Source organism: Carassius carassius, chromosome 3, assembly GCF_963082965.1.
Source record: "Carassius carassius chromosome 3, fCarCar2.1, whole genome shotgun sequence".
In the NCBI taxonomy this organism is placed as follows: domain Eukaryota; kingdom Metazoa; phylum Chordata; class Actinopteri; order Cypriniformes; family Cyprinidae; genus Carassius; species Carassius carassius.
In genome coordinates, this window is record NC_081757.1 from 1972892 (window position 1) to 1997998 (window position 25107).

General features: G+C 36.2%; 1 protein-coding gene across 1 annotated transcript; it reads left to right on the forward strand.

The window, feature by feature from the left end:
• The first annotated feature begins 734 nt into the window (after window positions 1-734).
• Window positions 735-25107, forward strand: LOC132116046 (alpha-actinin-3-like). Its single transcript, XM_059524588.1, has 21 exons — window positions 735-947; window positions 10918-11032; window positions 11662-11781; window positions 12281-12367; window positions 12454-12541; window positions 13643-13721; window positions 14142-14223; window positions 15578-15663; window positions 15868-15960; window positions 17023-17253; window positions 17497-17644; window positions 18660-18814; window positions 18924-19028; window positions 19196-19336; window positions 19862-20044; window positions 20121-20255; window positions 20976-21155; window positions 22199-22345; window positions 22418-22483; window positions 23438-23596; window positions 24632-25107. The coding sequence occupies exons 1-21, from the start codon at window positions 810-812 to the stop codon at window positions 24788-24790; spliced, it is 2697 nt and encodes an 898-aa protein (XP_059380571.1). The 5' UTR covers window positions 735-809; the 3' UTR covers window positions 24791-25107.

A 25107-nucleotide genomic window follows, 5' to 3' on the forward strand; every position in this document is an offset into this window, starting at 1 on the left:
CTTTTGTACTCATTTACTTGTCATCAGTTTAAAGTAAGAATGATTTCATTTTCTTTTTTTTTAAATAAGTAAATTACTCAATCTCTTAATGTTGTATTCTTAAATAATATTTTGAAATTTTCCATAAGACTTTTTTTCTTGAAATGGGTCTTTTATCTTCCTTGTAACAGACTTGTCTCTATTTGTTTTAAATATAAAAGAAGAACTATTGTGTAGTAAGCATAGCATGTATAGAGATGATACAGGCATTACTATTTATTAAGAGGAAAACAGTCAGGGATTCTAACAGGCCCGGGATCTGCTTTGGCACCTATTTTAAATCCATAGCAGTCAGCTGGTTGTCATTTCAGCAGGCCCCAGAACTGCTGCTTGGGTAAGTAGATATAGACTACTGCCAAGGACAACAGGTGCTAGCTAAGTGGAGGGCACCAGGAGGCGTGTATGAGATCATTCCCAGCAGTACACTAAAAGAGCCTCCAGTTATTGGCCCAAGTGCACAGTTAGACCCGCCTTTCACACCTTTTAGGTAGCATAACCCAACACCCACACAACCAGATCTCTTATTTATTGGGGTGCAGTCACGTGTGCTACTTTTGACCAGGACAGGAGCACTGGGCAGCAGAAGTTCTGCTCGCACCTCCACACAGGCACCTCGGACGAGTGGAGTCTGGCCTCTTCCTCCAGGGTCATACACTTACACACCGAGTGGGTGTTCTTCACTAACACACGGACAGGACTTAAGAGTTCATGATCTAGAGTGCAAGGCACGTAACTTCTAATATTAAGAGTTAGACGGATAAGTGTAAAAGATGGCGACTGTTATTGAGACGCAGGTGCAGTATAACAACACCTACATGATGTCTACTACGGAAAGCTACATGCCTCAGGAGGACGACTGGGACAGGGACCTTCTGCTGGACCCTGCCTGGGAGAAACAGCAGAGAAAGGTATGTTCATATGACTGCTGAACATCACTGCTACACAATCAAGTAACTTTGAGGGGAAGAATGTTTTTTTTTTTTTTATAGTAATTGTTATATTACTTGGCAACTATAGATCCACCAAATTCAATGTTTACTAGTTATTTCGATAGCTAAAATATAAAATGCTATATATATATATATATATATATATACACACACACACACACACAGTTTGAATCACTTTATGAAAATAGTGTTGATAAGTGCTATAGTTTTGGAGTAAATTATGGCTACCATGTTATATGTTTTTAAATTATACCCAATTAGATACATTTACTGTGGAAACTTTTAACTAAAATACTATAGTATGTTTTACAATATGGTCACAAAATAACTAAACTAAAACTACTCCCAACTGCTTTGTTTATTATCATTATATATTTTTTTCATTTACCATGGTAAGGATAGCTCTTTCACTATAGTAAGACTGGAGCGGCTGTAGCGACTGGTATTGCAACTAAATTTATGATTACCAAAGCAAATTTGAAGAAAGGAAATCGTACTGAACATACTATACAACGCTTGGATACGATTTAAAAATATTTTTACTATCGTTTCGAGCTGACAAGTGAGTTTACATGTTGTACAGCTGTTAGTTCCAGTCGCAGTTTTCCTCCGTGTTGTCTTACCACATTCCCGCCCTCATTAAGTTTGAGGCTAATTTTAATCAGTATTTATGTGTTATAATAATCTATAAAACCATATAAATAATCGCTTTACGGAACACGGATACTGTCCTAGACAATCGTTGCATTTTCAAAGTTGTAAATTACCTCAGAAAAGCGCGCGTAATTCTATTGTAACGTTACTATGTGAAAACATGTAGCCTACGCTATAAACTTACCTGTACTTTAAACGGACAAATAGTCGCTTTTTACAGTAAAAACTCGGGCTTTTCTGTGTGGATGCCGAGAAGTTAGGTTAACAAGTTGTTTTTGAAGATCATCTTGATGGAAATGACAGGTGACTTTAGCCGTTAGTTGAGCTCGTGCCACGGTCTGAGGTGACGTCAGTCAAGAACAACTGATTGATCTCTGCAAACCACAGATTCGATGTGTCAAGCTCAGATACGTTGGTCAAGACAGAAAAAGACTCTTTGAATATATCAGCCTTGTATATCAGATGCTAATATTTTGAAAAAATTGGCAAATGGGCACTTGTGGTTTAGGAAGCTATGTTATGTTTCGACATGGTTTAAATATCGATTGCTATCGGTACACACACACACACACACACATATATATATATATATATATATACACATATAAATAAAAAAATAAAAATAAAATAACCATTAAATTTTTTAAATGTCTTAAATGTTTTATTGGGAGAAAATGTGTTTTTGCAAGACCTTAATCATAATGTAGGAAAAGCATTGCATGTAAGGACTTTCCTTTAAGGTGTCTCGCAAACACTTGTTGGCTAGACCTGACAAAGCTGAAAGACTTCAACAGATGGTGTGAGAGCAAGAGAAGTGCAAGGAGGGTTCATTTCAGCCTGTGAATAAACATGCCCTAAAAATACTCCTGAACATTGCCGCCCCATCTTCCGTGCTGCTCCCTCCTTCCCTCCATTCTTAAGACCTTTTCTGAGCTCCTTTGCCTGTGCAGTTGCTCCCTCTGTATTTGATAGCTAGCAAAAACGGCACCATGTCAATTGTCACTATTTTAATGGTGCACATTTTTAAGGTGCACACGGTGGTGTTCCATAGCCAGCACCTTCTCTGATGTAAACCATAATCTTTACATGTCAATTCCTCTCGCTTCTCAACTAAAAAATAAAAGTAGCTGAAATTTAAGTGGCTCAATTTGGTTAAGCATAAGGTTATGGAGTGATATTTCTTTTGTAGAAGTAATAACATGCCCACTAGCGCCACCTGGATGATCTATGTGACATTTTTTACTCAATTTTTTAACTAAATACGGTTGACCTCACGCCAGTTGATTACATGAAACTAAGCTAATGTGAGTTCTTAACTTGATCATGTTGCAGTGTTAAAAGGCTTCAAATCAGGCTGTTAGATGGGTTTCAGAGTTGAGTGCATGGCAGAGGGTCTTTAAACATCCTAAGGCATGTAAGATCAGCATAAGGAGCTGATATCACAGCGTAAATATAGAAAGTGCATCATTTTGCAATGAAACGAATATGGGGGTTGCTTGGGGGTGGAGGTTCTGCACCTGTTCTAGCTCCACTGTGCTCATATACAGACGTACCAGTAATAAAGTGATTGTCAACATTTCATCTGATATCCTTCAAAAGGCAGCAGAAAATAGATGAATCGTTTCTCAGCATCGCTGTGCTGTTGACTAGTAAATTCTGAGTTTAAATTCTCTCACAATCTGGTTTAAAATAACTGATATCATGCTGCCTGCCAGCCTAATGGCTGCTTTTAAATAGTATCTATGACAGAAAGAATAAATCGGTGGAAAGAGTCTAAGTGCTGCCACATAGAGGAGTATAGAGATATTGGAAGTCTCCCATATAAAAAAAATACAGATTTTATGACACATAGTGAAACATTTCAATGAGATCGTCTGAGTTTTAAGACATAATTTTGTTGTTGTTGCTGCAGCTAAGCTATTGCTAATGTAGCTAAAGTGTCAACTTCACTGTTAAGTATTATACTCATCGTTGCTATGATGGAAATATTGACTTTAAGGATAAGAAGGTGCATCTGATGTTGTGGCAACTTGTGAATTTGCTTTGGTTTTTGCCTATAGGACAGGACAATATAGTAAAAATGTATTGTTTTGTTGGAAATATAGCAACATTTTGAGTGTCATGGCTTGAGTTTCATTTTTCCGGTTAAGTCTCTGAACGATATGAGTTTATATGCAATGAATAGCTTATATAGATTTATTCACTTGAAGTCCTCACGTGGCATTTTACATTTTAAGACATTTCCATGCAACAAAAATTACATTAATGTTAATTATTTCATTTTTATTGTTATTGATATCAGTACATAAATAAATGCTATTGTACATTCTTCTTTTCATCTAGTGGAAAATTACAGTTTCACTGACTGAAAAGAAACATTGTAACAAATTTCAGAGCAAACATATGAATGGAATAATAAATATCTTTAAAAAGTGTAAACGTATGTCAATTTAAAGACTCCAAGATAAATATTTTGCTGCTGTTTGGAGGGCAGACGTTTCTATATATACACACATTACCGTGACCTTGAAATGATCTTTGACATGCATCAAGATGTAAACAATACCCACAGATTTAACCCAGCGAGACCAGATTCTAGTCACACTATAAAACAGAGAGATACAAATACCCTTTACACAAGTCTGCTCAAGATCCTTATTTGCTAACAAACGGTTATTCATGTGGGAAAAGTCATCGCTGATCAAATTAAGTTGACGTCTGTTCTCTGTGGTGTGAGGTCGCTTCTTTCTGCCAGTCATTTTTTGTGAGGGCCGCTTCTACTTCTGTCGCTGAGTTGAGTTACAATGTTTCCGTTGCTTCTAAGTGTGAACTGATCTACTGGTCAAGGCTTGGATATCAAGAGGACATGGCAGTCGTTCTCAATGCCAAAATTCATTGGCACACTCTGCGTTTAGATCAGATTTAGATTGTCGACATTTGTGTAGAAATCTGTTTCACTCGACTTTGCACAATTAGTCTTTTTCTTCATGACTCACTAAATGATTCACAGGAGATTTAGCAAAACTATTTTATTTTATTATTTAATGACTTTTGCCTAAATATGATGTATGTTGAAATGAAAATGTCATGCTTTCACTGTCTGCGCTAAAACAAATTTAGTGTGAAAACAATTTTCATTCAGAAATTGCTAGTAAATTACAGAAATAATTGTAATTGCTTCAAATAAAAGAAATGGCAAGTAAGGCATTGAATTAAACATGAAAATTTGAAGTAGAAAGACTTCAATAGTATTTTTTTCAACAATCTTTCCTTCATCTATAACTTCATACATATGCATACCTCCTATGAATACTTAAATATCATTTCTAAAATATTGTATGCATTTTCAGAAAATGACCCCGATAATATTTCAGATAATATTTAGATTCTCAGTATTGTGAGATCTGTGGGGATGTGTTTTGTGCTGTGTTATGTAATAACCTCTCATATAACTGGATTTATTTTAATTATCGAATAAAAATGTCAAACATAAAACATATAAAAGGTAATACAATTACTTTGTACATCGTGTATGCTCAATCAATTTTCTTTACATCTACCTTATAGTCTTTTAAAATGTCTATAAAAGTCTCATCTGTGTGTGGCTAGAAAATATCAATCACGTTTATCGGTTTTTAAAACTTTGATCTTAATTTGCATATTTAAAAAGCTTAGCACTTCTTTTAATCATTTGTTGAAAAGGAAACAGATTTAGACTCGTTTTTGATGCTCATTTTTTTCCCAGTTTCAGGTCCTATTGTGTATTAGTGTCATTTCTTATTTTTGCATTATTCTCACAGAGAGAAAGTGCTTCAGAGGCCGAGTGAACAAGCGGGCGAGAGATTGTGTGCTCAGATCAGATGGCAGTTGCTATTCCAGAAGCTGTGGCCATGTAGGGCAGCGACTATAAACTACCAGAGGGACACACAGGCCTCACGACGGCTTTATGTGTGCGTTCAAGGGTTTGGAAATTTGTGTGTTTAAGTTTGTGTATATGCAGTTATATATCATCATTTGCTTCACTTACGAAAATGGTAATACTATGGGTTTTTACAGACACTTTTCATATGTGTATTACCAGTGTGTTGTTTAAAATAACTTTCATTTCCTTGTAGATTCTGGGGATATGAATGGGTTAATCGTACAGCACCATAGTATAGCCATCAAATACCATTACGCACCATGAAACCCCTACTATTTGTAAGGCTTGAGTGTGATGTTAGGGTGATATTTACAGAATTAGCTGTAATGTGGTCTTTACAGGGACTGTGTGTGTGTGTGTGTGTGTGTGTGTGTGTGTGTGTGTGTGTGTCCATCTGCCCAGCTCATTACTGAGGAGTCAGTTTAAGTGCGATGCTCTTTCAGCTGTCTGTATCTGTAAAGCAGGAGATTTCTGTATTATTCACGTTAATTCCTTACAGTTAGTATATATTCATATATACCTGTATAAATTAAATTAAATTAAATTTATGCATTTAGCAGATGCTTTTATCCAAAGCGACTTACATTGCATTCAGGCAAACAATTTTCTCCTAACATGTGTTCCCTGGAAATATACCCTTCAAAAATGACAGCTTAACAAATCCAGAATTAATTGTTAATTCAGAAATGTAAATAAAATAAATAATAATAATTTACATACATGATGTGCATGTTATGGGTGCATTGATTGTTATAGACATAATGCTTTTTAACTTGAAAAAACTTTTTTTTTCTCTGAGCCTCAATCTTAATCTTGAACACCATTCTCTTCTCTAATTACACCTTTAAAAGCAGGAGAAGGCAGATTTTGGAGGGAAACGCTAATAACAGTATTAGTCTCATAATAGAGGATGCTGTGGATGAGGTTGCCATAGTGGCTCACAAAGATAAACTTAGTTTTAAGGAAACACGTTCAGTAACACACACACACACACACACACACTCACATTGAATCCTCAGCCGTCATCAGTCACATTTCTGTGAAGCCATTAATGAGTGCTGCTGCAGTCGATAAATGTCGAAATGTGAGATGTCAGGCCCTAGCACGCCTCAAGTGTGTGTGCTGGGTGACTGAATGTTGCTGCCTTGTCATTCCTTTTAGATGATTTCAGATTTTCCATTCCCATTAACATAATTTAGCACAGAATCGCAAGAACACACTGACCACAAGACATCATGGACACTCGGTTAGTCAGTGTTTCGAAGGGTTGCCAGATCTGAGTAACAAAACTAGGTTTAACACCCCCGATCCCACTCAGAAATGATTTAATTATTATAAATTATTCCACTCCCATACCAAAAATGCATATTTTACAATCTCCATTATGCATTACACAAAACCCTCACTTGAAAATCAATATATATATATATGTTAATGATAATCGTAAAAACAGTCCTACCAGTGTGTTCCCTCACAAAACCAATAGCACAGTTTTATCATTGGAAGAATGTAAAATAAAAAAATATTGTATTAGCTTTAGTGCTTCATTTACATGACTCCAGTTTCTCATGAATGCACCATGACTTTGATTGTGAGTAATAGTATATTCACGAGGACATGTCTGAAGCTTGTGCTGACACGATCGTCATAGTGACAACAGCCAATCACATTACTTTTCCGGTGTTGCATGAACATGATTGGCTAGTGTCTGCGCTAAGGTATTTGCATGAGGTGTTCTGATTGGCTGACGGCTGCGTTGGTGATGCATTAAAAATGTATCAGCTTTTGCTGCAAGCAATGACAGTGGCACGACACAACAGACCCACAAGACGTTTTTGCATCTAAAAACATGAGACGCAGAGCTCGGGTATGGATTTTATAAATTCAAAGCACAGAATACCTTCATCATGTTACTGTCAAATAAAACCATTGCCATGCCTCTGGGGTCTTCTGATTGGTCCACTGTTTTGGTGCTGACATTGATCAGCGGCACATCTTGTAAAAGTTTAATGGTCATACACATCTGTCTAGTGTATATATTATCTTATATATTATCTTATATATTATATATTATATATATTATATATTATAATATATAATATCTTATATATTAAGCTGTGGGTTGAACCGAAGCCCCTGTGCATTTTTGATAGTCATTTAACCCTAGAATGCATTTGGGTGGGTTTATTATGTAGACCTGGCAACCCTGCTGCTTAGTGCACATTTACATTAAACAGCAATGGAAAAGTAGTGCAGTAAAAAAAATAAAAAACCTTAATTATGATGCCGTTTACACACAACGTGTTTGTGCATTAGCCTACGCTGCATAAAATGCTTATGACAAAAAAACAAAAAGGGCAGCTGAAACCTATATTTAATTCTGTCCCAAAGTGTCAAGACTGTAATAACAGCTTAGTGTCATTATTTAAAGTATTTTATAATATATACACATGCACTGTAGTCTTAGCAACAGGCTAATGGCAAATTAATTTGAAATTGTTTTATAATCTGTGCGAAATGTAGAGGAATGTCAGCAAAAATTTTCTGACTTTGATTTAAATGAATTATGCATGAAGAGCAGTTTTGTCATTAGCATTTGTGAGAACTTCTAGTCCTTGAAGAAAGTAGATTACCTTTGTTTTTTATTTGCTGAACTTTGTTCCTCTCAGAGAATCAGTTCAGTGTGTTTCTGATGCGATGGCTGAAATGAAATGTCTGAAATCATTTCTTGTGTATGTGAAGGGTTAGCAGCAGGGAACTGTTGCTGTGTCCCCTGTGGCCTGGTCATTGTTTTCCCTCCTCTGTCTATTACCTCCATCGAGCGAGTGAATGAGAGAAAGAACGAGCTGGAGAATGAATGGCAGCCGTCCAGACAAATGACAAGTTATTAATACAGTCCTATCCGCTTTATTTACTCACAATTACCGGGAGAGTTTTTCAGCTCGGTGATCATGCTTTGGTAAGGTGATAATTCCTTCCCACTAGAGGCATTAGACGAGCATATTTGCCTATGTGTGTTTGGCCTGACACAGACTTTATGAATGTGTTGTTCTGTATTTACACTGAGCACAGTGTGGCACGAGAGCGCATTATAAGGAACAGTTTGTTTAAATGAACAGGTGAACCTCATTCATAACCTCACAGCTGAGCTCTAATAAACAAGTGCCCTTCAGATCTCGCTCGTATTTATTTTATTGCTTTTTAATGTGTTACCAAACAGCTCACTGGAGTACTTGATTCTGTCAGTCAGATTTAAATATTCATCTTTAAAGTCAGCATTTATTCATTTTTAGACACATAATGAATGCAAACCTGTCCATGTATTTGTTTATTTGGTTAGTAGCCATTTAATTTTTTCCTAAAATGTTGAAGTTTATTTTATGATAATCATGCTTAACATCATGCGGTTGGCATCTGCTCATGCGTTCTATAGAGAGAGAGAGAGAGAGAGAGAGAGAGAGAGAGAATGAGAGAGAGAGAGAGAGAGAGAGAGAAAGAGAGAGAGAGAGAAGGAGAGAGAGAGAGAGAGAGAGAGAAAGAGAGAGAGAGAGAAGGAGAGAGAGAGAATGAGAGAGAGAGAGAGAGAGAAAGAGAGAGAGTAATGTGACTGACAACATCTATATATTAAACTTCTATACCTCAATGAAGCAGTGATATACAACAGGACACACCAAATCACAACGTTCCTGTTATAATGTGTGTTCACATTCATTCTCAGTGTGAGATTTATAATTTGTTGGTGATGAGACAGAGCTGAACAGGGTTTTTCTTTAAACACAACTAACTAAAATAGCATCCAGTTCTGACCCTAGAGGTCAGTCGTAATTTGGTTTAAAGGTCACCTATTAAAGGGCTTCCCTGGCCGTCCGGTGGGGTTTGGAGAAGACAGACATCTCCTCGCATGCTGATAGCACATTACCTCACATTTAAAGATCGACCCTCACACACACACACACACACACACACGCTGGTAACAGGTGGACCCTGGGAAATGGATTTACTTAACAGAGTGGAAGTGGCAGCTGCGTGCGCTCACTAAGGGCTGTTATTTAAAGCCTCAGGGTTACATTATTGGCTGCTTATTTGTGTTTTGGTTCATTCTTGGGATGGTTTTTATACTTGTTTGGACGTTATGGCTGTTTGTGAGGTGTGTATGTTGTATCAGAAAGCTCATGAGGAGATGACAGAGCTTCTGGAGCTGAGGCTCTCTGACTTTGCTCCTCAGGAATCCCTCTCTCTCAGCTGTGTCTTGGGTGTCCTGTAACATCCACATTTAGACATCCTCACCCCTCCTCCATCAGCGCTTCCTTCCAGCCTTCCCGCTCTGCCTCTTTTCCACCTTTCCATTTCCCCCGTGGTGTCTCTATCCGTCCATCTCCTCTCCGTTTTGTCTCAATGTTCCCTAAAGGCTCCCGGTGGTTCCACTTAAAACCTAAGAGGCTTTCGCAGCCTGAACTCTTTTCAGTTTTTATACTCTAGTTAAGGGATTCACAAATGTTTTTGTCAGCCGAACCCCTTAAACAATATCTTGAATTCCCCCTGGGATTTTACGAGACCCTACAGATAATCAGGCAATAATAATTCAGGCAATTTTTCAAGCTTTTTGGCTTTTCATAAAGTGTTTTTCAAATTAGTGTAAGGAAAACATCCAAAAGACACTGTTAAGTGTTTCTTTTATAGCACTTCATCTATTTGTGTCAATAGTTTTCAATTACGATACATATTTTTAAGGCTGTTTTCTCAAAATGAGTTTTTTTTTTTCTCCAGCACTGAGCCATTAATCTCCACTTTAGTAGCAAAAAATGTAACTTTACATTTTTATTCCTGTCTATATTGTGAAGGTTTTTACAGAGGGATTTGTTCATATTTAACATTGTGAAAATGTATTGTTTTCTGGCTGTTCAAAGTATTTTCTGAATTATGGAGTGACAAAAGCAAATACCCAGAATTCCCTCTGTAAAAACATTTTACTCTGTCAAAAAAATTTATCAAATATTTTGAAACTGACTTCATCCAGTGTTCAGATTTTGTACTAGACATTTATGCAAATTAGCGCATATTTCATTAAATAATGCCTTTTAAACATAACATTTTAGACAACTTATGTAATACAAAAAATGTTTACAATAATCAATGTAATCAATACACTTGGCAATAACTATTATTATTTTTTTACCCTGTTCACCTGCAGTGTCTCGCCTTAATATACTGTACCTAATATTGTTCTCACCACAGAACTGGTTCGTGCATTTGAAATATATATTGTACTCATTGAAAATGACAGTTGTTGTTGTTGTTTTTTTGTGTTATTGAGGATAAGCCTTCACTTAATAATCTGTTTTTGTCCCTCAGACGTTCACGGCGTGGTGTAACTCTCATCTGCGTAAAGCAGGAACTCAGATCGAGAACATTGAAGAGGATTTCAGGAATGGCCTCAAACTCATGCTGCTGCTCGAGGTCATCTCAGGTATCGACGGGAGGGACACAACTCTGTTATACTGATGTGTTAGGATGCACTGAGCAAGTGAAGCAGACGTAAGGACAGAGACTGAGATTTTAACTATGTAAATGCTGCATCACATTCCGCTGTGGTGTTGAACAGTCATATTTGAAAGGAGTTTGTGACTAGAGACCGAAGCAGTGAATGGAGCTCATGACTCATGTAAAGCTTATTTTATCCTCAGAGGACAGAGGTTGAGTCATGCACTACATTTGTGGTTCGTTTTCAGTACGTTAGTCAGAATCAGAACTAGTTAAAAATCACCTGCTGTCTGAACGTCAGAACAGAATGCACTGCTTTTTACTTTCTTATCATGAGTGATTCATCAGTGCATCTTATCCCAAAGCAAACTAAATATGTTCATAACTGCAATCAAAATGGGTTGCATCATTTGACTTAAGTTGACTTTAAAGATTGCAACTTTTGAAAATGTTAAAATGCTTTGTTTTGACATGAAATATGATAGTGGTGTTTGGGAAACCTGTTTGGAAACAGTCATTATGTGTGCAATTCCACTAGAGTTGCACGCTTCACCGTCAGAATAATGATCCGTTTACCTCATTAACTGACATCGGTTTGGTCTGACTGATCGGCAGGTGAGAGACTGCCCAAGCCTGATAAAGGAAAGATGCGTTTCCACAAGATCGCCAACGTCAATAAGGCTCTGGATTATATCTCTAGCAAAGGAGTCAAACTGGTGTCCATCGGTGCTGAAGGTGAGAAACATTTACACTGTTAGTACACCATTGAGACTTTAAGATACTAACTAGGGCTGACAGTTAATTCAGTGCAATTCAGTGAAAGAGAAATAAAGCAAATAGTATATTTGTAATCTCTTTTCTCTGCAAATACATAATCTTTTCAAAGTTTGGGGTTGGTTAGAATTTTTTAAAGAAATATTTTTTTGCTTGCCAAGGCTGCATTTATTTGATGAACAATGCTATAAAAACTGTTATTTTGTGAAATATTATTACATTTTAAAATGCATGTTTTATATGTGAATATATTTTAAAAAGTTTATAATTGAAAAGAGTCTTACTGACCTTAAACTTTTAATCAGTGGTGTATATGTGATTAATCTGCGATTTAAGTTTTATATTATACCATTTAATTAATTCAAATAAATTTCAAATATTTCAAACCTATCAAAACTTAAAACATAAACCGTATCAATATTAACCAACTTCATCCAAACTTCTCTCTCTTTCTCTGCAGAGATTGTTGATGGCAATGTGAAAATGACTCTGGGAATGATCTGGACCATCATTCTCCGTTTCGCTATCCAGGACATTTCTGTGGAGGGTACAAACACAAAGACACTGATGACACGATGTGACTGGTCATGTTACTAATTAAACACTCATTATTGCTGTTGTGTGACTCCTCAGAGACGTCTGCTAAAGAGGGTCTGCTGCTGTGGTGTCAGAGGAAGACGGCCCCCTACAGGAACGTCAACGTACAGAACTTCCACATCAGGTCAGAGTCAGAGTCATGACCGGACGACTCTCCAAATAGAACGTTCAGGACAGCATTCATTTGAAATAGAATCTTTTGTAACATTCTAAATGTATCTGCTTTCACTTTTGGAGAAGTGAGTGCATCCTTAATTAGATTAGAGGTAAATTTTTAAAATTGACATCCTAGTTGTACTTATACATGTAAACGTAACAAACTTTTTTTTTATTTTTTACCAAATATAATATACAATATAAAAGTTCTCAGTCAAATCTCTCTATGCTATCTTTGCCCTGTCAGAAACAACTCAATTAAATTCAGCTCACATTTGTTTGAAAAACATTCATTGTACTTTTCAGTTGTGATACCAAAAAACTATCAACAACAATATTGTCAACATTTATACCAGTGCATATATATATTTTTGGCCATTTTTGTTACATTTTGAATGTCATCACTCACAACAATTAATAGACCTAAACTGGAAATGATCAAAAATCATTTACTAACAATGTATGTATGTATGTATATATATATATATATATATATATATATATATATATATATATATATATATATATATATATATATATATATATATATATATATATATATATATATATATATTATGTACCTTTTAAAAATTAATTTAATAACAATTTTACAAAAATAATTTAAACTGATTTTAAAGATTTTAATTCAGAGCTTATAAGCATTAGTTTACATGCAAAATATTCTTGCATGACTAGTTAAAAACACTGATTTATTAAATGATTAATTATGAATAATTTGGTTGAATTGTACAATAGTGAAAATTTTACAATAAGGTCCCATTAGTTAATGTTAGTTAATGCATGATCTAAAAATAAATATAAATATAAATACAACTGTTTAACTGTCAGCTCAGGTGTAACAGAAACAACTTTTCGTAATTTTAGTAATGCATTAGTAAATGTTGAAATTAGCCTGAACGATTCTTATTAAATGCTTTTTGAAGTATTTCCCATTGTTAGTTCATTTTAACTAATGTTAACAAAGGAAACCTTATTGTAAAGCGTTCCCATTTTTATTATTAATTACTGATACAGGTTTGCTAATATGTTGTGTGTGTGTTGTTGTCAGCTGGAAGGACGGCCTCGCTCTGTGCGCCCTCATCCACAGACACAGACCAGACCTCATCGACTACTCTAAACTCAGAAAGGTGATGCTTCTGTCTTTTTTTTTTACCAATCCCTCGCTCTTTATCCACCAGTTTCTCCTCAGATATTTTACATTTATTTCCTGTGTAGAGTTTTATGCCAATTCAACACACAATGTTTTTGTTATTTTGATCCTCTAAACTCAAAAGGTTTATCCTTGATTCCAAAGTGCTTGTTTTATCCAATCAGGTTATGATTTGCAAGCTCAAACGATTGATTCAGAAATCTCAAATTAGTATAAACTGACAGTAAAATCTGACTGGAATCTGTTTCTAAACATCTATGATTGCTCTACAGACATGTAATGCTATTTATATTATTAAGAAATATTTTACAAGCTACATATCAGACACTGTGGACAAACAGAGCACAATATAAGGCCTGAATCTCTTAAAAATGACAGTATGTGTCTGTATTTTAAGGACGACCCTATTGGAAACCTGAACACTGCGTTTGAGGTGGCAGAGAAGTACCTGGACATCCCGAAGATGCTGGACGCTGAAGGTGAGTCAAATCAATCCTGTTCATCACAATATAGGAGATTAACATCACCTTTCATTTAAAAGAGTTTAATGCACATGTGCAGTAGCTGGAGTCTTCATATAATCTGGATGTAAAACTTGAGCTTGCCTTTGGCCTGCTTGATTGGGCTTTAAAAGACAATTAACTAGTGCTGTCAAACGATTAATCGCGATTAATCGCATCCAAAATAAAAGTTTTTGTTTACATAATACATGTGTGTGTACTGTGTATATTTATTATGCATATATAAATACACATACATACAGTATATATTTTAATCACTTTTACGCATTTATATTCATATAATGTATATTAAAAATAAATATATTTAATATATACATATATAACATTTTTCTGAAATATATACATGCATATGTTTGTATTTATATATACATAATAAATATACACACACACACATACATATATTATGCAAACAAAAACTTATTTTGGATCCGATTAATCTTGATTAATAGTTTGACAGCATTACTATTAATATTCATTAATATCATTTCAACTGCACTGATAATATTGGATGATAGAAAAATATGAACTGAATTGAGTTTGATAACAATACGCTTGTGCTCTGTTGAGCTGCTTTAGAGTTTAAATTGAATTTCTTTGTTAGTTGATCAACTTTGTAACATTGTTATTGAACTGAATTGAAATTAACATCGAAATGTATCGAGCTGAATTTAAATTCTGTTGTCTTATGTAAAGCTGCTTTAGAGCTGAAATTTAATTTGTTTGACACACATGATGAATTTCACAACATTAACATTGACTGAATTGAAACAACACTAAACTACAAAGCGTTGAACAATGACATTATGTTCTGTAGAGCTGCTATAGTTGAATTTGATTCATAATTGATTAACTTTGCAACACGGACACTGCTATTTTAATGAATTGAATCAACATTGAACTATATTGAGCTTAATATCAACACTATTGGCTTCTGTGAAGCTGTTTTAGAGCTGAAATTCAATTTGTTTAATAATTGATGAATTCTACAACATTAATACTGTTATTGAACTGAACTGAATCAACATTGAGCTTAACTGAGTGGAATAATGACCCTGATATCTTCTTTAGAGTCATTTATTAAATGTGTTTCATTATCAGCATTGAACTACATTGAGCTGAATGTTGATACTATTATTATGAACTTGTTTCATACATGATAAATGATTTTACAACATTAACATTTTCCTGTTTCTGACTGTGTGAAACTGCTTTGTCACATTCTGCACTGTATTATAAATATGGTCATGATGACCGCAGACCTGCTGGAAAGGGCCTTTGGTTAAACTAAACTCGTGTTTCTTTTTGTCCTCAGACATCGTCAACACTCCTAAACCTGATGAGAAAGCCATCATGACCTACGTGTCCTGCTTTTACCACGCTTTCGCCGGTGCAGAGCAGGTAAAAGTCACCACTAATCCAATCAGATTTGGATTCAATTTCATTATTACAGTGTAAGATGTATAAACTGGGACCAGTTTGTGTACATGATTGAAGAAGGTTTGAGGATTGAGGAGATTGAGGAGACTTGGATACAGGCGCATTAACTCTAAACTTGATTTGTTATATCACTAAATGAGCGGCTTGTTTTCTCCGTATCTCCAGGCTGAGACCGCGGCTAACAGGATCTGTAAGGTTCTGGCTGTGAACCAGGAGAACGAACGGCTGATGGAGGAGTATGAGAAACTGGCCAGTGAGGTGAGAGTCTTTCAGATGTTAACAGCAAAAGCCAGTGGGATTGATTGGGACCAACAGAAGTTTATGATTGTTAGATGCTTTGTTCATCATGATAATCTTTACAAATGAACAGAACTTGAATTTTGAAGCATAAATACAAATGGCAGAGGTTAAAGCTAAACATTAATTTGCAAGAGCACAGTTTTAAAAACAAGGAATACTGTAAATAGATGGGTTTAGCTGTTTGGTTTGATAATGTTTAATGTTTCCAAAAAGCATTCGGAAAACCATTGACTTCAGGATGATGGATCTGGAAGTGCTAAAATGTTACATTTCTGAACATACACATAAAAATATATATATATATATAGAGAGAGAGAGAGAGATAGAGAGAGAGAAATTAAACATTAATGAAGCAATTTTTTGAAGTATTCAAAAATATATTTTGTATGAGCTTATATTTCCCAGCTGTTTACCTTCACAGCTGTTTTTGTAACTTGTGTGTTTTTAACGTAAACCTTTGTGTGAATGAGAAATGAGTTTAGTAATGTTACTCACATGCTGTGACAGACGTTTTCTGTCGGTGTGCTTCAGATTTGTGCTCTCAGAAAACCTTATATTGGTTAAAACACATGATTTCAGCATGATAGATGTGATAATCAGAACCAAAACAGATGTGTTTAGCAGGTCCGAGCTGTAATGACCAGCTCTATTCTGGAAAAGGGGGCGGAGGGTAGCAGATCATTTGCATTTAAAGAGACAGGCACGAAAAACAGCGCGTTACTGCTTTCGCTCAAAATAGACATTTTCTAAATGACCTGTAGGGTATTTTGAGCTGTTTCTTCACAGACACATTCTGGGTACAGCTGAGACTTACATTACATATTGTAAAAAGTAATAATCATCCTAAATGAAAATGTCAGTGTTTTTATACTAATGATGCAGACAAAACTGCATAATCACAGTATAAGGCAGCATAATTGGGGCCTTCTAGGTGACTTCTCACTAGGATTTGGTAACAGCCCTAATTTTGTTCCTACCTCAGCCCATCTCTCCGTCTCTAACTCCTCCATCTCTCTGTAGTTGTTGGAGTGGATCCGTCGCACCATCCCGTGGCTGGAGAACCGTGTGGCGGAGCAGACCATGCGTGCCATGCAGCAGAAGTTGGAGGATTTCCGCGACTACAGGTGCGTCCACAAGCCTCCACGCGTTCAGGAGAAATGCCAGCTGGAGATCAACTTCAACACCCTGCAGACCAAACTCCGCCTGAGCAACCGCCCGGCCTTCATGCCCTCCGAGGGCAAGATGGTGTCGGTAAGTCATGCAAAACATCTGAAAAGTTGGGTTTACCCTCCGGTTGTTTTTTTGACCCTTTTAAAGCATCTTCTGCACTTAAGTCCTAAGCATAGTTCTCAAATTGCACAACTTGAAACTTAAACTTTATGATCAGCCAATTGCGCTCCTTAGAATTTCAACCAGTCAGATCAACTGACTGGTGAATTGGTGAATTGGTTGCGTTGAAGCTGATACAGAAACTGTCTGTTTGTTTGTCTGCAGGATATTGCTAACGCATGGAAAGGTCTAGAGCAGGTAGAGAAGGGTTACGAGGAATGGCTCCTCACCGAGATCCGTCGTCTGGAGAGACTCGATCATCTGGCAGAGAAGTTCAAGCAGAAATGTGCCCTGCATGAGTCCTGGACCACAGGTAACCATACTTAGTTTACACAAGAGCTAAAACATAACGCATTCGCGTTTCCCAAAAATACATAATCATATTACACTTTTAAGAGCTTTAAAAAAAAGAACCAGTTGCTAGTAAAGCATCTACCATTGAACAATAAAATATGTATGATTTTATGTTGCATAAAGTACACTGCTATTTTTATATGGCCATTTAAATTGACAACAATCTGTGGTCAAATGAACACGTTTATGAATTTTAAAGCATAAATGTAATTGCCAAAAGTAAAAAGTTATAGACCATAAACAATCCACACCAAGGTCACACAACTCTTTTTATCACCACCACAAAGTTTCCAGCAACTCGTTTGAGTTTGAATAGCATGTGTATAAACACATCAAGGTTGAGTAAACTCATTTTACTATTACTGTTTCCCCAAACAGATTTCACTGCTTTAAACACAACCCATACCGAGGATGTCAACAAAACCTAGAGGAAGATATTTTTTTACATTTTTATTTCTCACATTCAAAATCTTAACAAAAATATTCAGTTGCTATTGAAACATCCACCATTGTACATTAAAATAATGTGTGATAATAAACAGTTCTTTCCACATGGCCATCAAACTCTGAGCTCAACACTAATCTGCTTTAATATGTGGTGACGATTACTGCTGTTCTGCAAATTTTTGTGGAAAGTTAGGCTGTCAACATCAACACCGAGCATCCATCAGCACTTTAAATCTTTACTTGAAATCTATCATTTGGAAAATGTGAGTTAGAATAGAGCGCAAGAGTGTGAGTATAAACACTATGAGGCTGAAAAAAGTGGACTAATGAGATGATGTGTTTTCCTGAAAATGTACAAAATTTTGCCGAGTTGACCAAAAGAAAACAGATTGGTTTGAAATCGACTTCTGTGTGAGCTGAGCGTCCTACGATGACAACACCACACCTTTATGGCACGATGCACACAAGCACTTGTTTTGAAATGTGCAGCCATTGTTGGGTTTCTGATTTGGCGTGTCTGTTTGCAGGGAAGGAGCACCTGCTGTCTCAGAAGGACTATGAGACGGCCTCTCTGATGGAGATCAGGGCTCTGATGAGGAAGCACGAGGCGTTTGAGAGTGACCTGGCCGCTCACCAGGACCGCGTGGAGCAGATCGCAGCCATCGCTCAAGAGCTGAAGCAAGTTTCACTGCGTGCACCACACAAAACCTACCCAAAACATGTCCGGGATAATGTTTCACTGCATGATCAATAACATATGCTCAGATGTGTTTGTCTCTGTGTCTAGTGAGTTGGACTATCATGATGCTGCTTCAGTGAACACCCGCTGTCAGGGCATCTGTGACCAGTGGGACAACCTGGGAACCCTGACCCAGAAGAGAAGAGATGCTCTAGAGGTGCACAAACACTTTACACACTCCAAACAAACTCATGATACAGTGTGAAGCCAAATATTAGCTGCCCATAACAAACATGCAACTGGAGTACCACTCATATATATGTAAAAACTGAAATTATTTGTAATTGTTATGACTCAAGCTGATTATTTTATTTCATCCTCCAGCGTGTAGAAAAACTGTGGGAGACGATTGATCAGCTGTATCTGGAGTTCGCCAAGAGGGCGGCGCCCTTCAACAACTGGATGGATGGAGCCATGGAGGATCTGCAGGACATGTTCATCGTGCACAGCATCGAGGAGATCCAGGTCAGCTGCATGTATATACATTTAAATATTTTCATAATATACATAAAGTATGAAAATATGCAATCTGAGGGTGCAAAAAAAATCTAAGTATTGAAAAAATCCCTTTAAAGTTGTCCAAATTATGTTCTTAGCAATGCATATTGTCAGTCAAACTCCCTGCAAAGGTTGCATTGCAGGACCGTTCTTCCTAGTCGGTCTCAAACACCATGTTTAGTTCCTGTTTCAATGAAGCTCCTCCTTCCAAAACACAAAATGCACTCTGATTGGTTATCTGGTCCAGTGCGTTGTGATTGGAGAGAACTTAGAGCGAGTTCCCGAAATGACACGCCCCTTACCATGACATGAGTTTCATCTGCCCAGCTGTAATAATGAACTCATTTTGCCATTAAAGTCTATGGTCTCTAGTGCAGCTCAAGTCGATCGTAGCTCCATTTGCACGAACAGCAACACTACAAGCTAACTACTGTTAAAAAAGTAAAAAAAAAAAGCATAACAGGACACCTTTAATCTCCATTTGTCTTTCAGAGTCTGATCACAGCTCACGATCAGTTCAAGGCCACCCTGCCAGAAGCTGATAAGGAGCGCATCGCCGTCATGGGCATCCAGAACGAGATCACCAAGATCGCCCAGACCTACGGCATCAAGCTGGTCGGAGTCAACCCCTACACGGTCCTCAGCCCACAGGACATCACCAACAAATGGGAGGCGGTGAGTACAGACACACAAAGCTCCCGGCTGGTCATTTACTGCATGAAGAGACTCAGATGTGTGTCTCCGATCGCAGGTGAAGCAGCTGGTTCCCCTCAGAGACCAGATGCTGCAGGAGGAGGTTGCGAGGCAACAGGCCAACGAGAGGCTGAGGCGCTCCTTCGCCGCTCAGGCCAACATCATCGGACCCTGGATTCAGAACAAGATGGAGGTGAGCTTATTCAACACCAAACCATGAGGTGCTGGGAGTAAACAACAAGGTTTAATGAAGTCAGGAGGCTATCAGCGTTGGGAAGTTACTAAAGCAATAATCAAACACTTTCTTTCTAAGTCCAAGTCGCTTTAATGAACTGATTCATTAATTCAGACAGACATATAAGTGAAGAAATCTGATGCGAATGAATACTTTTCAACCAGTCCAGCCGTAACAGATTTAATTTAGATTGCATTTATTTTCTTCAGTTTTCATTTTAATTTAGTAATTTTGCACTGTGTGTTTTTCCCCCCCTTTATTTTGAATGATTTTTATATTTTTGGTTTCACTCTAATTTTTTAAGATAAAGTTTTGGTAATTTTGTGTTGTGTTTTTGTCATTTTCATTATTATTATTTAGTTTTAATTGCACTTTAATCTCGACAGCTGTAACGGGGATCGTTTAGTTGTTCTGGGGGACATTTGCTCCTATATCTTGAATTTGCGGGGCATTTTTGTTCATTCTTGTGGCATTTTTGCCTCAAGCCTCTTTCTGAAAACTTAACGTATCATTAAAAGGTATAACTTTTGGGAAGTAACTAGAAGTAAAGCATCAGTTTAAACTAAATTAAAATGCTTGCTACTTTTAGTGTAAATCCTTTTTAAGTATGAGTAGCTTACAGACTTCTGTTCTTTCTTTTCTAATGCACATCTCTCTCTGTTGGTTTGCTGTTATTAGGAGATTGGTCACGTGTCGGTGGATATCGCCGGCTCTCTGGAGGAACAGATGAATAATCTGAAGCAATACGAGCAGAACATCATCAACTACAAATCCAACATTGACAAACTGGAGGGAGATCACCAGCTCATTCAGGAGGCGCTCATCTTCGACAACAAACACACCAACTACACCATGGAGGTATTCTGTGACAAACACAGGCTTCATTTTCAGAACAGTCTCAAAACAATGTGTGTGTGTGTGTGTTATACAGGCGACTGGGACTAGTTTCATGCTACATATGAATATTTCACAGGCTGGGTTTTTTTATTTATTTTTTTAGATCATTTTTTTACACACATAACTTAGTCTTCACAAAGCAAAGTTTATTCAAAGATCATTTAAAAGACATATTGGTCCTATCCTTTTATTGACACAAATTCAAGAGGACTGTCTTTATTTAAAATATAGCTAATTTAGCTTAAGTTAAAAAAAAGCCATTTTCCATAGCAGATATGTGTTTAATGTCACTGTTTTTATTTTTAAATAATTATTTAAGTGTTTTTTTTTTCAACAAAATTTAAATAAATAAATAAATTCATTTATTTGAGTACATCAAGTATACTAAATTAATATACTAAAATTAAATTTTAGTTTAAAAAATCGGAATTAAAATGAGATGTTCACTTATCTAATGTTTTTTAGACTTTTTTTTATTAAATTGTTTATGTAGTTTTATTTTAGTTAATTGTAGTAACCCTAATAATAGCTCTTTTAGAAAGACACTGACACAATATTTTATCTAAAATATAAAAACTAAGGTATAAAAAGTCACATTATGCATGTATTTACATACATATTTACATGTTTACAATTTTCTGTTCATTTAAAAAATATATAAATTTTAGCAACATTTAAATAGCAAACCTTTAATGAATCACAATTATTATAAATAATTTAAAATAAAAAGATATTTTACTTTTTATTTATTTCTTATAATTCATTAATGATTACCCTGGTCTGTCCAATATATTTTAGTGATGTGTTCATAATAATATTTAATTTAATACATTTTTTTTTTTTTGTATAAAGCCTTACCCAAAAACAAACACATTAAGCAGAGCTTGCATAAACTAATACACATTACACACAGTAAGCATTATGAGAGGAATGATGAATGTTCAAAAGCCAGCAACAATTCACAATGTCTCTGTTTCTGGCATCCTCCATCTTTCTCTCCTCAGCACATCCGTGTGGGCTGGGAGCAGCTGCTCACCACCATCGCTCGCACCATCAACGAGGTGGAGAACCAGATCCTGACCCGCGACGCCAAGGGCATCAGCCAGGAGCAGCTCAATGAGTTCAGAGCCTCCTTCAACCACTTCGACAGGGTCAGTGAGACGCACATCCACATTCACTTCTGACCCTAAGCAAGGGGATTCACCATTGTTTTTAACTTGCAGAAGAGAAACGGCATGATGGACCCCGACGATTTCCGTGCATGTCTGATCTCCATGGGTTATGATCTGGTGAGTGACCGGAAAACTCCTCCCACTCACATAAAACACCTTCTGCATCGATTTTATTTGTGATGAAATCATTCATCCTCACCAAACTACATGCACATACGATTCAAAAGTTTGGAGTTGGTAGGATTATTTTATGTTTTTGAAAGAAGTTGCTTCTGCTCAACAAGGCTGATTTTTTTTATAAAAACAGGACAATCTGTGAAATATTAATTACAATTTCTAATAACTGCTGTCTGTGTGAATATAATATAAAATGTAATTTATTCCTGTGATCGAAGCTGTATTTTCAGCATCATTAGTCTTCAGTCTCACATGATCTTCAGAAATCATTCTAATATGCTGATTTACCGCTCAAAAAACATTTCTGATTATTATCAATGATGAAAACAGCTGTGCTGCTTCACATATTTGTTTCACATATTAGTACAGGATTTTTGATGAATTGAAAGTTCTCAAGAACAGCATTTATTTAAATTTTAAACATTAATATGCTTTCTTTTTCTGTTACCGAATATACATATTAAATCCTTTTAAAACACCCCATTTCAAAATATATCTTTTTTTAAATGATCAGTTATTTTGGCAACAGCATAAATACACTGTATCATATTTTTTGGGAAATATAATACATAAATGTAAATAAACAAAACATAAATAATTTATTCTAAACAAATAATTATTGTCTTAAGATGTAAGCCTATCACACATTTGAATATTTTTGAACATGGTTGAACATGACTAAATTACTATATATATATAAATATATTTGCATATTTTTTAAAGGCTTATTTCTTTAAGTTAAGCATGACGTAAACCTCTTTTTCATGTTGAATCATTTATGTTTTGCTCAAGCCCTATCTCAGCCAGAAATCATTTCCATCTCGGTAGGTGCTTTGCTGGACACCAGTAAGCACAAAAGTAAATGTGTTAAATCTCATTGGCTGTTTCTGTCAGGGTGAGGTGGAGTTTGCCCGCATCATGACCCTGGTGGACCCCAACAACACAGGCGTGGTGACCTTCCAGGCCTTCATCGACTTCATGACACGCGAGACCGCTGAAACCGACACTGCTGAACAGGTCATGGCCTCCTTCAAGATCCTGGCCTCCGACAAGGTGAGATCAACATCCAGTGTTGCTGCTCTTTAATCCATTTGTGTCTGTTTGGCAGGCCGATTTAACATTTAATCTTTTAAACGTACTAGTGTCTATTTAAGAATTTATTTTAGCTACTAGTATCTATTCTATCAGGTACTAGTACCTATTCTTAAGCTACTACTTTTTATTATTTAGTTCCTAGTAATTTAAAGATACTAGTTGCTATTTATTAGATATCAGTACTTGTCTCAATAGTAACTATTCTATAGATACTAGTAACACATTTAACATTTTTGCCATTGACGTCTATGGGGATCTGTCATTTAAATAGCAACTGTGCAGTTTTTACTAGTATCGTATGACTGTACCAGTATCTAATAAATAAATATACTAATAGCTAATGAATAAATACAAGTATCATTTAAAAATGTAGTAGTACCTAAAGAATAAGCACTAGTAGATAATAAGTAAGTGCTATTAGTTAATGGAATAGATACTTGTATCTACAAATTAAGTACTAGTAGTATGAAAAAACACTACACTTTTTTTAAACTCTTTATTGTGTAATTATACATATAAGTACTGAGTAGTATTAATCAACTACATGTACTTATTACATGGTTATGGTTAAGATTAGGGTTTGTCTTAGGGTTACTTGCATGTAATTATACATAGTTTATTGTTATTATAATAGTAAGTACCTGTAATGTGTAAAAAGGACACCTTAAAATAAAGTGTTACGAAAATAGATACTAGTATGTTTTAAGTATTAAATGTTAAAATGGCTTGCCATGTAAGTATTAGTAACTAATAAATAAGATCTAGTACCTAGTGAGTGAGTACTAATACCTAGATGGAATAGATACTAGTAGCTACAAAAACAGAATAGATACGAGTATGTTTTCAATTATTAAAGGTTAAAACAACTTGCCATATTGTCTGAGAGAATTCAGAATTAATTTCGCTGGTGTTTATTTACACACGTTTTAGTATCAGTTTTAGTACAAAAACACAGTGAGAGTTGGTGTTAAAGTGTCTCTTCTTGTCGTTCAGCCCTACATCACCATGGAGGAGCTCCGTCGTGAACTCCCACCCGAGCAGGCCGAGTACTGCATCAGCCGCATGACCAAGTACGTCGGCCCCGAGGCGGCCCCTGGAGCCCTGGATTACATCTCCTTCTCCAGTGCCCTCTATGGAGAGAGCGATTTATAAACGCTCTGAATGTCTTTCTTTTTCTCTTTCTTTCCTCTCATCTTTCTCTCTCCTCTCATATTCTCCAAACCCCCAAATGTAGTATTCCATCTACGAGGGAGTTGGTAATATCCCTCGTTCCCCTCTGTCTGCTAGCTTTAACATCATATTTGTAATACATCCACTGTGTAAAGGATGTATAACTGGGAGGGGGGGGGGTTAATTTTGCCGTCACTCAATATTGTGTACAATTTGGATGCCAAAACCTCCTACATGCATCTCATATGGTGAGTCTAAAGTCAGCATGGAATTAGACCAACCCTATTTACGTTCCTAAT

Coding starts and splice junctions, on each gene's coding strand:
- LOC132116046 (XM_059524588.1), top strand. CDS start 810: ATGGCGACTGTTATTGAGACGCAGGTGCAGTATAACAACACCTACATG. Junction 17,645..18,659: donor GCATGAGTCCTGGACCACAG/GTAACCATACTT, acceptor GTCTGTTTGCAG/GGAAGGAGCACCTGCTGTCT. Junction 21,156..22,198: donor ACACCAACTACACCATGGAG/GTATTCTGTGAC, acceptor TTCTCTCCTCAG/CACATCCGTGTGGGCTGGGA.